Source organism: Coregonus clupeaformis, chromosome 18, assembly GCF_020615455.1.
Source record: "Coregonus clupeaformis isolate EN_2021a chromosome 18, ASM2061545v1, whole genome shotgun sequence".
NCBI classification, from domain to species: Eukaryota; Metazoa; Chordata; class Actinopteri; order Salmoniformes; family Salmonidae; genus Coregonus; species Coregonus clupeaformis.
Window position 1 is genome coordinate 23,578,326 of NC_059209.1, and position 16,592 is coordinate 23,594,917.

At 40.6% G+C, this 16,592-nt stretch overlaps 1 protein-coding gene across 2 annotated transcripts in view; it reads right to left on the bottom strand.

Annotated features, from left to right (window-relative positions):
* LOC121550950 (fibrinogen C domain-containing protein 1-like) overlaps nucleotides 1–16,592 on the bottom strand; it is a 188,879-nt gene that overhangs the window by 106,379 nt on the left and 65,908 nt on the right. For both annotated transcript variants that reach the window (XM_041863415.2, XM_045226822.1), the window contains 2 exons: nucleotides 841–1,000; nucleotides 261–397 (listed from right to left, as the gene is read on the bottom strand). In XM_041863415.2, the coding sequence (XP_041719349.1) occupies nucleotides 261–397; nucleotides 841–1,000 (297 nt within the window). The remainder of the gene's footprint in view (nucleotides 1–260; nucleotides 398–840; nucleotides 1,001–16,592) is intronic.

Consider the following 16,592-nt stretch of genomic DNA (forward strand, 5'->3'; position numbering starts at 1 on the left):
CTTTTCTGATAGTGTGCTATTAAAGCTCCTATGTGTTTGATGAATGAGTGAGTGAGTGATGCTTTTAACTGCTCTGTGATGGAATTAAAAAGAAACAAACAACATTGGTTTGGTGCATGCATCTGTCTGTCTGTCCATCTGTCGTGTGGATGTACTGTATATAGTACATTGCTATCAAGTACTGGTATCATACCTAAACATGTTTGTTTCTCCTACACAGCAGGGCGTGACACAGGTTGACACAAAGATGAGACACTCACCGTCCATCCTCCTCCGTCCGTTGTCATGTCACAGAAGACCTGGAAGCCAGCAGGGTAGTGTGTGGGAAAGACAGAGTAGATCCCATCCTCCCGCTGGCCACTGGCGAAGATATCACTGCAGTCCCGAGGTCTGGAGCCTAGCGAGATCAGATAGACACCTGATTAACTTTTAAATCCTAGATTTTTTCATAGAAATGATTCAATTAAACCAGTGAGTTCCACCAATTTATTCTCTTAATAGTCTGTCTTATCTCTGAATATACCCAGACAGCTTCACTACACCCTGTCCAAATCCTGTATGTACCTTATAGAAAAGCCATTTTTGTACAAATATTATTTGGGATATCAGAGTATGCAAACAGCTAACACAGTCTCAACCTATTTCAATATGAAGCTCTGCTTTTTTTCCTCTAGTGCAATTGTGAACAGTAGCCATGTCAGACATTAAATACATCTAACATATGGTTCACTGCAGCTCAAGGGATCAACAATTGTCCTACAGCTGACATGGTGTAGTTAAGTGATGTCCATGCACTCATTTACTATTTCTCCTTCCACCAGCCACTATCCATAGGCCTACCATTGGAGCAGCCATTGGGCCGACTATTACGGACAGGTGCTCTCTGGAGGTCTGCCTTCAGCTTGCTCTTCAGGTTCCCTGTCTCCTTTTGCATGGAGTTGAGTGTATCACTCACGGAGTTCACCACCTTCACCATGTTGATCTGGCTCTCGGACAGCAGCTGGAAACAAACACACAAACAGCCCATTAAAGGGCCACTCTGTATTTGGAAAAACAACTAAACAGCAGCCTTGCAACCTGCTATGAAGCTGCCAGATGGGGCTGGAGAAATGACTGACAGAGCTAGGATGAAATGTCCTAACAGTAACTGTTTTGAACAATGTATTTGGATGTAATGTTAGTTAGGTGTACTTGTACAGTATGTACCTGACACATGAAATTCGTTTTTCTAAAGGATTTCCTTTGACTAAACTAATCTCCAGTTGAAGAGGGCATGCAGACACCTCCCATTCTCTCATATCTTAGACATCAGGGATCATGCGATATCACTTCAGGCTCTCTTAATCTACACACACGAGGACATTAGATTACATTCCCTCGGTAGACATGGCATTAACAGCAAACTCCACACAATTGGGAGTAAATGCAATTAGGCTTTCCCTGAGTGTGAGTGTTCATTAATCAGAATGTAGGGTGTACAATCAAAAACGAATAATTTGACCAATGGTTAAAGTAATATGTTAATTCTGTAGATAATCCTCTAAGAAAATGAATGGTTCAAACCTCATGTCTCTATCATAATCCGTTCAAATGTTTTTTGAGTTTTTACCCATGTAGGATGGCCAGAATTAGGGTGACTAAATCAATGGAGGTCAGAGAAAAAAAGTGGTCACAAATCTGGAAAATTGCATCATGTCTGCTAGGCTGGATTCTGGCCTACTGGCCACCTGACAGGCACACTTTCCTGTTGAACTCGTCATCTTTCTTCTCAAATCTGAAGAACATAAAACAATATAGAGTTAAGATGTATATCGATTTTGAGACATAACATGTAGTATTTTCATATTTTAGTGTACGCTATAGATATTAATTCTAAATTCCTATTATTCTTCGAGAATGTCTCAGAAAAACAATCGTACCTCTGTGAAATGTCAATTGAGCACTGAGCGTGCCGTATACCAAGTTTTTTATTTTCAAAGCCTTTTACGTTTACAGTATAGTTTTGGCAAGTCGGTTAGGACATCTACTTTGTCCAACAATTGTTTACAGACAGGTTATTTCACTTATAATTCACTGTATCACAATTCCACTGAGTCAGAAGTTTACATACACTAAGTTGACTGTGCCTTTAAACAGCTTGGAAAATTCCAGAAAATAATGTCATGGCTTTAGAAGCTTCTGATAGGCTAATTGACATCATTTGAGTCAAATGGAGGTGTACCTGTGGATGTATTTCAAGGCCTACCTTCAAACTCAGTGCCTCTTTGCTTGACATAATGGGAAAATCAAAAGAAATCAGCCAAGACCTCAGAAAAAAAATTGTAGACCTCCACAAGTCTGATTCAGCCTTAGGAGCAATTTCCAAATGCCTGAAGGTACCACGCTCATCTGTACAAACAATAGTACGCAAGTATAAACAGCATGGGACCAAGCAGCCGTCATACCACTCAGTAAGGAGACGCGTTCTGTCTCCTAGAGATGAACGTACTTTGGTGCGAAAAGTGCAAATCAATCCCAGAACAACAGCAAAGGACCTTGTGAAGATGCTGGAGGAAACCGGTACAAAATAATCTATATTCACAGTAAAACGAGTCCTATATCGACATTACCTGAAAGGCCGCTCAGCAAGGAAAAAGCCACTGCTCCAAAACCGCCATAAAAAAGCCAGACTACATTTTTTCAACTGCACACAGAAATACAACTGTTTGGCCATAATGAACATCGTTATGTTTGGAGAAAAAAGGGGGGGCCTTGCAAGCCGAAGAACACCATCCCAACCGTGAAGCACGGGGGTGGCAGCATCATGCTGTGGGGGTGCTTTGCTGCAGGAGGGACTGGTGCACTTCACAAAATAGATGGCATCATGAGGAAGGAAAATTATGTGGATATATTGAAGCAACATCTCAAGACATCAGTCAGGAAGTTAAAGCTTGGTCGCAAATGGGTCTTCCAAATGGACAATGACCCCAAGCATACTTCCAAAGTTGTGGCAAAATGGCTTAAGGACAACAAAGTCAACGTATTGGAGTGGCCATCACAAAGCCCTGACCTCAATCCTATAGAACATTTGTGGGCAGAACTGAAAGAGCGTTTTTGAGCAAGGAGGCCAACAAACCTGACTCAGTTACACCAGCTCTGTCAGGAGGAATGGGCCAAAATTCACCCAACTTATTGTGGGAAGCTTGTGGAAGGCTACCCGAAACGTTTGACCCAAGTTAAACAATTTAAAGACAATGCTACCAAATACTAATTGAGTGTATGTACATTTCTGACCCACTGGGAATGTGATTAAATAAATAAAAGCTGAAATAAATAATTATCTCTACTATTATTCTGACATTTCGCATTCTTAAAATAAAGTGGTTATCCTAACTGACCTAAGACAGGGAATTTTTACTAGGATTAAATGTCAGGAATTGTGAAAAACTGCGTTTACATTTATTTGGCTAAGGTGTATGTAAACTTCCGACTTCAACTTTAGACAGGTGTGTGCCTTTCCAAATCATGTCCAATCAATTGAATTTACCACAGGTGGATTCCAATCAAACAGGATGCACCTGAGCTCAATTTCGAGTCTCATAGCAAAGGGTCTGAATACTTATGTAAATAAGGTATTTCTGATTTATATTTTTGCAAAAAAATCTAAAAACCTGTTTTCACTTTGTTATTATGGGGTATTGATGAGGGAAAAAAATAATGTAATACATTTTAGAATAAGGCTGTAACGTAACAAAATGTGGAAAAAAGGAAAGGGTCTGAATACTTTCTGAATGCACTGTTATTCAGTTTGTGTCATGCAAATGTAGCTTTTTGCGACCAGCGGAAACAACTTTGACGACGACCACCACAAAATTTAAAATCCTCAAAAGTTGTTACGAGAAACCTGCATCACTATGTCAACAGAGCTCAGTACTTATTATCATCTGTATTACAGTAGGTTACGAAATCCGACTTTTTTGATATAATGTTAATGATATGTTTGAGAAAGACCCCACTGAACAATTCAGAACATTAATTTTCATATTTGTCTTGGTAAAATGTATTTTATAACATAAGGAAGTTACATTTCGTCACCAAAGCGCATTTTCACCCACTCTAGGAAGTTTACAGCATGGGTGGGCAATAATTTCATCTCAAGAGCGACATCGGCATTTCATTTTCCAGACCGATTTGTTTGTCAAAAGCAATTTGCTGAACAAAGTTATTTGAAAAGATATAGGTCCATTATAATGTCGACATAATTTCTATCTAGTTTTAGACCTTCAATAGTGGCCTGGAGTGTTTTTTAACCCAAAATAATCATTTCCCAAATGAATTTAATTATAACAATATTTATTTTACTCAAACATCCCTGGGTCGGAATGAATGGGCCAAAAAGCAAAAAGGAGGTCGGTGAGCAGCAGCATCAAACCACAGAGGCTGCCAACAAGCCCAGCAGGGTTGATGCTGCTGAGCTCCAGCTAGCTCCGCGTGCAAAACCTACCCACCCTTCCACAAGCGTCGCCAGGATAATGGCTCCACAGCCCCCTCCACCTCCGTCTGTTCCTGACGATCTTGGAATAGAGAAGCCAGCCCAGGTTAGCCTAGAATCCTACCCTAGCCGCAGGTTTTCTGTCCAAAAACGTTCATTTTATAGCAATTGGTTCATAGGAAGAGAGTGGCTGTGATACTCAGTTACTGCAGATTAGAGCCCTGCATGGGCATGAAATTAAGCCCGAGCCCTACCCATGCCCACAACATTCAGGTTGTACCATACCCAGGCCCGATTTCTTTTGCCAAATTTAAGGCCCAGCGCAGTCCTGCCCGAAACTCAAAATCTAGTAAATCCATTAACTGCTCCTCTCTGTCTGTCACTCGATCACCCCGCTTGGGCTGCTCTGCCAGAGATATTGGAGATAGGAATCTCATTCGGCAATGAATAGAGGAACGTGTAACGCCCCACCCAGCAGACTGTCGACCAATCGTGTTCACGTTGACATGCTGCGTCACGCTGTTGCTAAGCTAATCATCACGCAATCCCTTCAGGGTATGAGTCGAGAAATGTGCCTAGTTTCCTCGAAAGTACATCATGTCACGATTCCAAAGCTATACAACAATATAGATAGCAAGTTAATTATCTCACATCTTGGAAAAGATTTGTAATGTTTTACTTCTTGACAAATAAATTAATGCTAATGTTGGGTTTTTGAGCTAGCGCCCAATTGACTCCCATTCACTCCTTGAAGGAGAGCTCTCCTTGTCCCAGAATCGCCCAGAATTCACCGCCCGGCCCATTGACGTAGTATGGGCAACGTATACAGCTCATTTTCCACTTTGACAAATGTGTTCACTCAGCACAGAAGAAGCATGCTACACCCGAGGAAAGCTAAACTAATCCAACTGGCATTTGAGGGGGATCTTACAAGAAGATTTCTGGGAGAATGGAATGATCAATTACTCAGGAAGTTCCACAGAGCATCAAGGAGGCTGCAACTCTTCTGAAAAGGTAAGAAACAATCTAGCTGGTTAGTTTTATCAACATCTTGGTGGTATAGCCAGTGGCATCATTCAGCAAAAATCTAGGGTATGGAATGGCAAAATGACTTCCGTGTGTGTAGGGCTCTGTCCATGGTGCTGCTTGAGCGCAGCGGAGATTTCAAGCCAACCTGTCACTTCTTGGTCAAAAGCACTCAATGATGTCGGCATTTTTACTTTTATGTTTATTGTGGTATAGCGTGATAAACAGAATTCAATATAATTCCATTGCAAGAACCCAAATAATGCCCCTGGGTATAGGTACATATCGGTTTGTTTCATCATACAAATAGTGTCACAAGTGTAGAGAGGTGTAGGCAGGAGGCAGTCGCAGGGTTAGTTACTACTGAATATATTAAAGCACCATAGCTTAAAGCAGGACGAAACCCACAGTGCAAAATATAAAGGACTCAGGAAATAGTAGGAGCGATTCCTCTCAGGAAAACAAGCAACATATACAATGACCGACAAAGACAATTGACAGAGAGAGTATATATACAGTGATAGAGTGGGGATTGGAACCAGGTGTGTGTAATGATGACAAGACAAGTCCGGGGTTGATGAGTGAAGGGCGTTTGCCAGCAGCAGGTTCGGCAGCAGCTAGAAGGCCGGCGACGCCTGAGCTGGACAAGAGGGGGAGCCAAAGCGAAGGCTGGTGTGACAAATAGAGACATTCTATTATAGTTTTCTTGGTAGCCTATTGGTTTTCGTGGTTGTTAATGGAACTGTGCATATTGGAAATGTGTTTATGGTAGGCTGGCATTGCTTAATTGATTACGAGGGTCGAATTTGATCCACATACAGTACCAGTAAAAAATTTGGACACACCTACTCATTCCAGGGTTTTTCTTTATTTTTACTATTTTCTACATTGTAGAATAATAGTGAAGAAATCAAAACTATGAAATAACACATATGGAATCATGTAGTAACCAAAAAAGTGTTAAACAAATCAAAATATATTTTATATTAGAGATTATTCAAAGTAGCCACCATTTGCCTTGATGACAGCTTTGCACAATCTTGGAATTTTGTCACTGTGGAAATGCCCTGGGATATTATTTGCTTGAACTCTCGGCTTGTAAAAAGTGATGTAGGCCTACAATTCTCATTAAAACATATTTCGTTCTAGGGCACATATGATAACAATAAATATGACAAGGGGGCGCCAAATATAAAAATTACACTGTGCTCTGACCTTCAGTTATCACCCCTTTTGCAGCTTGTTTTAATAATTGAAAACAGATCCAGAGGTCTCACCATTAAAATCAATAACTAAATTACCCCACCTCTCTCTTCTTTCCTCCGAAACGTTTTTCTTATCTCCCTCCGGGTACTATTATCAACACTGTCAAATGGCTCCCCAGAAAGCACTGCCTGGAAAGCACAACTACACTCCTCACTTTTACCTGCTACCTTGTCTGAAGGAGAAGGCCTTGGCTCTACTCTCTAAATGTACATTTTGCCTGACAGTGTTCTTACAGCTTAGGCTCTGTGTCTCCGACACTCATTGTGTGAATGTAAATGTGACTGTGCAGCAGTGTTTGGCTGGCTGTCAGTGAGCAGATGCCACTTGGAGACAGGAGAGGGACAGGGGAGGGGGAGAAGTGCCAACTGGTGTTCATTTAACGGCTAAGGTGACAGATGAGTCAAGATGAGTCAAGCCTTCTTCTTGATTCCAATGACTTAGCGAGGGCAGAAATGGTTGTTTCTGTGACAGAGGCTATAATCACCACATCCCTGATGGAATGTAACACTGTAGCAACGGACCGGGTATCTATTGCCTGTAGTGATCATTCTAATGAGGTCACTTTGATAATGAAGTGACCGTAGGCATCAGGGCTCTTGCAGGACTTTGAATTCATAGTGGGAATCAAGGTAGTTAACAGCACCACCCCCTCTCCTTTTGGAATCCCAATCCCTTTCATATTTCATTATTTAGGACAGTCTAGTAGAAAGGAGACAGGGAGACAGATATAGGGGAGCAGTCAGATGGGAATGGCTAAAACATGTTTAGAACCCCTGGGGGATATGGTCTGTAGTCAGCAGAACTACCACTAGACCAGACTCGGACACCATCCACTTCTACCACAACTGTCTAAAGGTGATCTCCTGCAAATCCACTTTCAAAGCCTCTATACCTCACACTCTCCTTATGACCTACTTAGCTGTTGTAATTATCCCTGACACAGGGTATAAAATACAGTAGGTTAGGAAAGTAGATCTATTTTTTCATTATTTACTATAGTTGAATCCAATATTACAGAAGTTGAGGGAGTTGGCAAAAAGGTAGAGAGGTATGAGAGGAGATACAAATGTTTTTTTTCCTCTGGCAGACCTTGATAGCTTTGACAACTGGGCTATGGATTATGGTTATTGTCTGCATCATGGCATACAGTACTCAGTACTCTGGTGAAATTTAGGCTCTAGTTACCGTTGAATGGATCTTGAAAACGTGTTGCTTTGGAATGGAAGTACTCTGAATCACCTAAAGTGGTTCTTCAATATGAATAATTGAGTTTTTAAGAGTGTTGTGAAAACACTTTTTGGTGTTTCAGTGAATGTAAAGGGCAGCATTAAAACACAAAAATAATAAATGGTTTTAAATTGCAAATGGATTTTCACATATATATTGATTGATTATGATTTTCATGTCCTCTTGCTCAGTTGTGCACCAGGGCCTCCAACTCCTCTTTCTATTCTGGTTAGAGCCAGTTTGCGCTGTTCTGTGAAGAGAGTAGTACACAGCGTTGTACGAGATCTTCAGTTGCTTGGCAATTTCTCGCATGGAATAGCCTTAATTTCTCAGAACAAGAATAGACTGACGAGTTTCAGAAGAAAGTTATTTGTTTCTGGTCATTTTTATTCTGTAATCAAACCCACAATTGCTGATGCTCCAGATACTCAACTAGTCTCAAGAAGGCCAGTTGTATTGCTTCTTTAATCAGCACAACAGTTTTCAGCTGTGCTAACATAATTGCAAAAGGGTTTTCTAATGATCAATTAGCCTTTCAAAATGATAAACTTGGATTAGCAAACACAACATGCCATTGGAACACAGGACTGATGGTTGCTGATAATGGGCCTCTGTACGCATATGTAGATATTCCATTAAAAATCAGCCGTTTCCAGCTACAATAGCCATTTACAACATTAACAATTTCTACACTGTATTTCTGATCAATTTGATGTTATTTGAATGGACAAAAAAATTGCTTTTCTCTCGAAAACAAGGACATTTCTAAGTGACCCCAAACTTTTGAATGGTAGTGTAGGTTAAATGCACCATTTTAGATCCTGAGTTTTTAGCAACGGCATGGTTTACACGCATTAGAGGCTGCCAATGGCGTTGAATGCATATCGAAGACCGGGGCTAAATGTAACACGGATCAGGTGAAACAGGTTATTTACAGTACATGATCCTTGTTTGGTTGAGTGCCAGTGGAACGTTTTTTTGGGGGGCGACATTCAAGTCATCAATATGTTGCTAGCAGCAAGATAACCTCATGTTTAGACTGTAGAGTTGGTGATCTAGCTAATGAGTAGTCCAATGGGGTACATGGGCAACCCTCAGCCTATTTATAGACAATATGCTGCATCAGGTGGGCTACATCAGGTGATAATAATTATTGCTAAATAGCACGCCTGCCTAATAATATGGATTAATAAGTTATATTGGGCTCATTTCTGAAGGGGGAAATTATATTTTAATTCATTTTGGAGTAGGATGTCCTTTTAAAAAGTCACCAGAACTGACATTCTCACGGTCATTCTCCCCCCCAAAATTGTAGATCACTCCGCGACCTATAGTATGCTGTGATATGTGCTTTTGTCAGTATATATTTAGGCCAGTATATTAGGCCTCCCAAATCCCAATTTTAACCACTGGCTACATGGAGTTGTTACCCTTTGCCTTGATGACAGCTTTGCACACGCTTGGCATTCTCTCAACCAGCTTCATGAGGTAGTCACCTGGAATGCATTTCAATTAACACGTGTGCCTTCTTAAAAGTTAATTTGTGGAATTTATTTCATTCTTAATGCGTTTGAGCCAATCAGTTGTGTTGTGACAAGGTAGGGGTGGTATACAGAAGATAGCCCTATTTGGTAAAAGACCAAGTCCATATTATGGCAAGAACAGCTCAAATAAGCAAAGAGAAACGACAGTCCATCATTACTTTAAGACATGAAGGTCAGTCAATCCGGAACATTTCAAGAACTTTCAAAGTTTCTTCAAGTGCAGTCGCAAAAACCATCAGGCGCTATGATGAAATTGGCTCTCATGACGACCGCCACAGGAAAAGAAGACCCAGAGGTACCTCTGCTGCAGAGGATAAGTTCATTAGAGTTAACTGCACCTCAGATTGCCGCCCAAATAAATGCTTCACAGAGTTCAAGTAACAGACACATCTCAACATCAACTGTTCAGAGGAGACTGCGTGAATCAGGCCTTCATGGTCGAATTGCTGCAAAGAAACCACTACTAAAGGACACCAATAAGAAGAAGAGACTTACTTGGGCCAAGAAAAACGAGCAATGGACATTAGACCGGTGGAAATCTGTCCTTTGGTCTGATGAGTTCAAATTTGAGATTTGTGGTTCAAACCGCATTGTCTTTGTGAGACAGAGTAGGTGAACGGATTATCTCTGCATGTGTGGTTCCCACCGTGAAGCATGGAGGAGGTGGTGTGATGGTGTGGGGGTGCTTTGCTGGTGACACAGACAGTGATTTATTAAGAATTCAAGGCACATTTAACCAGCATGGCTACCACAGAATTCTGCAGCGATTACTGTTATACTATTCCAGGTATTCCTTAAAGAGGTAGAGTTTCAAGTGTCTCCGGAAGGGGTCAGTAACTCCGCTGTCCTGGCGTCGTGGGGGTGCTTGTTCCACCATTGGGGTGCCAGAGCAGCGAATAGCTTTGACTGGGCTGAGCGGGAACTGTGCTTCCGTAGTGGTAGGGGGGCTAGCACCCCAGAGGTGGATGAACGTAGTGCCCTCGTTTGGGTGTAGGGTCTGATCAGAGCCTGAAGGTAAGGAGGTGCCGTTCCCCTCACAGCTCCGTAGGCAAGCACCATGGTTTTGTAGTAGATGCAAGCTTCAACTGGAACCAGTGGAGTGTGCGGAGGAGCGGGGTGACATGAGAAAACTTGGGAAGATTGAACACCAGACGGGCTGCAGCGTTCTGGATAAGTTGTAGGGGTTTAATGGCACAGGCAGGGAGCCCAGCCAACAGCGAGTTGCAGTAATCCAGACGGGAGATGACAAGTGCCTGGATTAGGACCTGTGCAAAGGGTGGCTACTTTGAAGAATCTAAAATATATTTGGATTTGTTTAACACTTTTTTGTTTACTAGATGTTTACTAGATGATTCCATATGTGTTATTTCATAGTTTTGATGTAGGTGTGTCCAAACCTTTGACGGGTACTGTATGGTTCAACTATTGAAGTATTTCCTGTGCTAGGTCTAAGGGATAATGTTTGCTTTTTAAATGTTGTTTTATGTTCCGAATCTAGAAAAACATGCCAAATGCTAACAAAATTAGCCTTGGAGAATTTTATTGCGCAAAAAAATAAAACAAAAAGGTTTGGAGATGTATATTACATATTTGAATAATCTAATGTTAGAATTAAACAATCAAAGCCTTTAAACACTTATTGGATAATAAATGGACAATAAATGTACAAATGAAATGCCTATTATGGTGTCTGATGGAGTTTACATTAATTCAGTTACTTGCATTTTATGAAGAAAAAATAACAATAATTAGGAGTTTGTTCCTTTACATGGTGTGATAGCTGATACTTTGGTCTATCAAAATATATATTTCAAATGTTGTTAAAGGGGAATGGAAACACTAGTCTTTAGAACACTAGCTCACTAACTGTAAATCGCCATATTGGAATTGTTGCATCATCAACATTGTTGCATCATCGGTAGGAGAATTTACTGAATTTACTGAGACCATAACCTCTGCGTACATTAATGAGCATAATTTTCTGGTGTCAAACCATATGAAAACATGATACATACACTACATGACCAAAAGTATGTGGACACCTGCTCGTCGAAAATCTAATTCCAAAAATGTTTTTATTTTATTTATTTCACCTTTATTTAACCAGGTAAGCCAGTTGAGAACAAAATAATGGGGATTAAGATGGAGTTGGGCCCCCCTTTGCTGCTATAACAGCCTCCACTCTTCTGGGAAGGCTTTCCACTAGATGTTGGAACATTGCTGCGGGGGCACTTGCTTCCATTCAGCCAGGAGAGCATTAATGACGTCGGGCACTGATGTAGGGCTGTTTGGCCTGGCTTGTTATCTGCTTTACAGTTGGCACTATGCATTCAGGCAGGTAGCATTCTCCTGTCATCTGCCAAACCCAGATTTGGTGAAGCGTGATGGTGAAGCCAGATGGTGAAGCGTGATTCATCACTCCAGAGACACATTTCCACTGCTCCAGAGTCCAATGGCGGTGAGCTTTACACCACTCCAGCCAACGCTTGGCATTGCACATGGTGATCTTAGGCTTGTGTGCAGCTGCTCGGCCATGGAACACCAAGTGTCCACTTTTACATTATGGGGTATTGTGTGTAAGCCAGTGACACAATCTCAATTTAATCAATTTTAAATTCAGGCTGTAACACAACAAAATGCGGAAAAAGTCAAGGGGTGTGAATAATTTCCAAAGGCACTGTACACTCTTCTCATTTGCAACACTCTTCTCCTTTGCAAGGTATTATCACTCTAATAAGTGCAGTGTGCATGCAAAATTATTTGGCTGTGGACTAATGGACTCCAGAAATAGTCCTTTAAAAAGCAACAAATCCCTTTAAAAACAGCATATGTGGCATCGATTCGAGTCAGAAACAGTTATTCTAGTGTCAAAATTGACTACAAAGTGTAAATAGGATAATTTTGGTCATAAAGTCAATCTCGTTTAAAATGGAGTTTGGAACATCGGTGCATCCCAACGGGTAAATGAAGGTTGGGTTTTGATTTGACGATGCCCATTTGCCCACAAACATGGGGTGAACAGCTTCGGTGAATACTCTCTATCCAATAGCATAGACAGTGAGACAGATCTGCCCAGCAGCTCCGACTTTGTTTACATAAGACAACACATCACACTTTTTTTAACTTGAGAAATACTGCACCAAACACCTTAGTTAGATGTAAAATTACACAACTAAAACATGCTCTGCAAAAATGTCAAAATTAATTACAGATTCCTTGATTTTTTTGGAGAAAGTAAAATAGGCTTCTGCATCTACAGTGTCTCATGTGGGACAAACATCATTAACCAAATGCAGAAACACACCTACAAGCCTCTAATAAGTACATGCATGCATACTGTATTTATTAGTTATAATACATTGCAAAGGAGAAGAGTGTAGGTCAAAGGCTTGGGCTGCAGTGCCTAAATTGACTTTGCACAAAGTGGTATGGTGATTTGGACCAGTAATCTGTAGATTTTTTAACATGTCTTGAGCTTATAAAGAGATATAGTTAAGCTACTTTAAAACACCTTTTCAGGTCAAGTTCCCAGTTGATATATCGAAAGCGCATGTCTCTACTACTAAGTCTTCATATTTTACACAGAGATCAGGGGTTGTTCTATACGGATGAATGGAACATTTTGAAGGGCCATTTGCCGTATCAATAACCTTAAAATTCCACAGTAAAAATATCTGATGCGGTTATAAGTTATAGATACAAGTGTGTAGTTGCTTAGTGAAAAGGTTTCAGGATGTAACCTATTTTTGTACTTGCAGCCTTGTCTGCTTAGTACAGTCAGGGTTCATCTCATAGAGGATTTGTGGCAGGAAATCTGACATTTTAAAGGACTGTATTTCTAGAGTGCATTAGTCCACAGCCAAATCATTGTGCATGCACACTGTACTTATTAGAGTTATAATACCCTGCAAAGGAGAAGAGTGTAGGTCAATGCCTTTGGCTGCAGTGCCAAAGGCACTGCAAGTTGACTTTGCACAAAGTGGTATGGCGATTTGGACCTGCCTAAATGACTACCGCCCTGAATGCTGTTCATTGACTACAGCTCAGCGTTCAACACCATAGGGCCCTCAAAGCTCATCACTAAGCTAAGGACCCTGGGACTAAACAAATCCCTCTGAAACTGGATCCTGGACATCCTGACGGGCCGCCCCCAGGTGGTAAGGGTAGGCAACCATATGTCTGCCACGCTGATCCTCAATCCTGGGGCCCCTCAGGGGTGCGTGCTTAGTCCCCTCCTGTACTCCCTGTTCACCCATGACTGCGTGGCCAAGCACGACTCCAACACCATCATTACGTTTGCGATGAGACAGCCTATAGGGAGGAGGTCAGAGACCTGGCAGTGTGGTGCCAGGACAACAACCTCTCCCTCAATGTGAGCAAGACAAAGGAGCTGATTGTGGACTTCAGGAAAAGGAGGGCCGAACAGGCCCCCATTAACATTGACAGGGCTGTAGTTGAGCGGGTCGAGAGTTTCAAGTGCCTTGGTGTCCACATCACCAACAAACTATCATGGTCCAAACACACCAAGACAGTCATGAAGAGGGCACGACTATTTATATTTAATTTTTTACTTTCGTTTATTTAGTAAATATTTTACTCTATTTCTTGAACTGCATTGTTGGTTAAGGGCTTGTAAGTAAGCATTTCACGGCCATTTGCCGTATCAATAACCTTACAATTTCACAGTAAAAATGTCTGATGCTGTTATAAGTTATAGATACAAGTGTGTTGCTTAGTGAAAAGGTTTCAGGATGTAACCTATTTTTGTATTTGTGACCGTGTCTGCTTGGTGCAGTCAGGGCTAGTTATGGTTAGGGCTAAGAGAGGTTTTCAAAGAGGCCCTATTGGGAAGTAAATGCATGATTATCTGAAAACAAAACAAAATGTTAGTTGTCATTCACACTTCATATACTATGTAATAGCATGTTCTAAAATATACATCAACATTATTCTAGAAAACATACTGTTTAGATATAGTTTGAGTTCATTTTGTAAAACAGCATTAGGGTTATAATTTTAGGCCCTATTTTTTGAAAGTGTTATTTCCATTGTTTTTTTATAAGGTAACTTATATCTACAGTTGTTTGCCATGAACATGATTATTAATTTCCAACAAAAAGTTAATACATTTATACAACAGACAAAGCATGAGAATTAAATTATATGTATTTTCGGTACATCCGACAGGGCCTCTGTTACCTACGATTTATAGTTAGAAATTGTTGTAAATCCAAGAACAAAGGAGAAAACATTATGAAACTGCATGCAATTAACAGAAGAGGATGTAGGAACATGCTGACAGTGTGAACCCTCTGACCACATCAGATCATGTAAAAGTGTTATCCAACCATTAACATTGTTTTCAAACATCAAAGGGATGCACAATCATGCAATACACTGGGATTTTTAAAATCTAAATATTGATGGAAATGTATTTTACATGGAGATAATGAGATAACAATTTGCTCGCTCCTACCAATGAAGCATTGGTGTCAGTCGTTACTAAGGAAATTGAAGATGGCGCTACACATACACCTCTAATAAACTTTGTTCATGATCAAAATACAAAAAATATTGATGTTTCTATGTTACAAGCACATGTTTAGTATTAGTGGATTGAATACATCTCTTTGCTCAGCTTTACTTCCTGAAGTGTTTCCATTCCCCTTTAATATTAAGAAAAATATTTGTGAAAAAAAGTGGAGATTGTCCCATCTTTCAAAAATCCAAGTGCTATAATGGATAGCTTAATCACCTATTAATTTTGCCTATTGCTATTGATTTGTTTATTAATTGTATATTCATATTACAATATATTAATATTAAAGCATTTGATAACATAATTATGCATTCACGTACTATCATCATTATTGATTGTTATTATTTGCAATTTTTATGTCTCCCTGCAGAAAGACATGGATACATACAGTACCAGTCAAACGTTTGGACACAGCTACTCATTTCTTTATTTGTACTATTTTCTACATTGTAGAATAATAGTGAAGACATCAAAACTATTAAATAACACATATGGAATCATATAGTAACCAAAAAAGTGTTAAACAAATGAAAATATATTTTATATTTGAGATTCTTCAAATAGCCACCCTTTGCCTTGATGACAGCTTTGCACACTCTTGGCATTCTCTCAACCAGCTTCACCTGGAATTATTTTCCAACAGTCTTGAAGGAGTTCCTACATATGCTGAGCACTTGTTGGCTGCTTTTCCTTCACTCTGCGGTCTGACTCATCCCAAACCATCTCAATTGGGGTGAGGTCGGGGGATTGTGGAGGCCAGGTAATCTGATGCAGCACTCCATCACTCTCCTTCTTGGTAAAATAGCCCTTACACAGCCTGGAGGTGTGTTTTCGGTCATTGTCCTGTTGAAAAACAAATGATAGTCCCACTAAGCCCAAACCAGATGGGATGGTGTATCACTGCTGAATGCTGTGGTAGCCATGCTGGTTAAGTGTGCCTTGAATTCTAAATTAATCACAGACAGTGTCACCAGCAAAGCACTCCCACACCATAACACCTCCTCCTCCATGCTTTACAGTGTGAAATACACATGCAGAGATCATCCGTTCACCCACACCGCGTCTCACAAAGCCACGACGGTTGGAACCAAAAAGGACAAATTTCCACCGGTCTAATGTCCATTGCTCGTGTTTCTTGGCCCAAGCAAGTCTCTTCTTATTATTGGTGTCCTTTTGTGTTTTCTTTGTAGCAATTCGACCATGAAGGCCTGATTCACACAGTCTCCTTTGAACAGTTGATGTTGAGATGTGTCTGTTACTTGAACTCTGTGAAGCATTTATTTGGGCTGCAATTTCTGAGGCTGGTAACTCTAATAAACGTATCCTCTGCAGCAGAGGTAACTCTGGGTCTTCCATTCCTGTGGCAGTCCTCATGAGAGCCAGTTTCATCATAGCGCTTGATGGTTTCTGCGACTACACTTGAAGAAACTTTCAAAGTTCTTGAAATGTTCCGTATTGACAGACCTTCATGTCTTACAGGTGCATCCTGTTTCCATTGATCATCCTTGATGTTTCTACA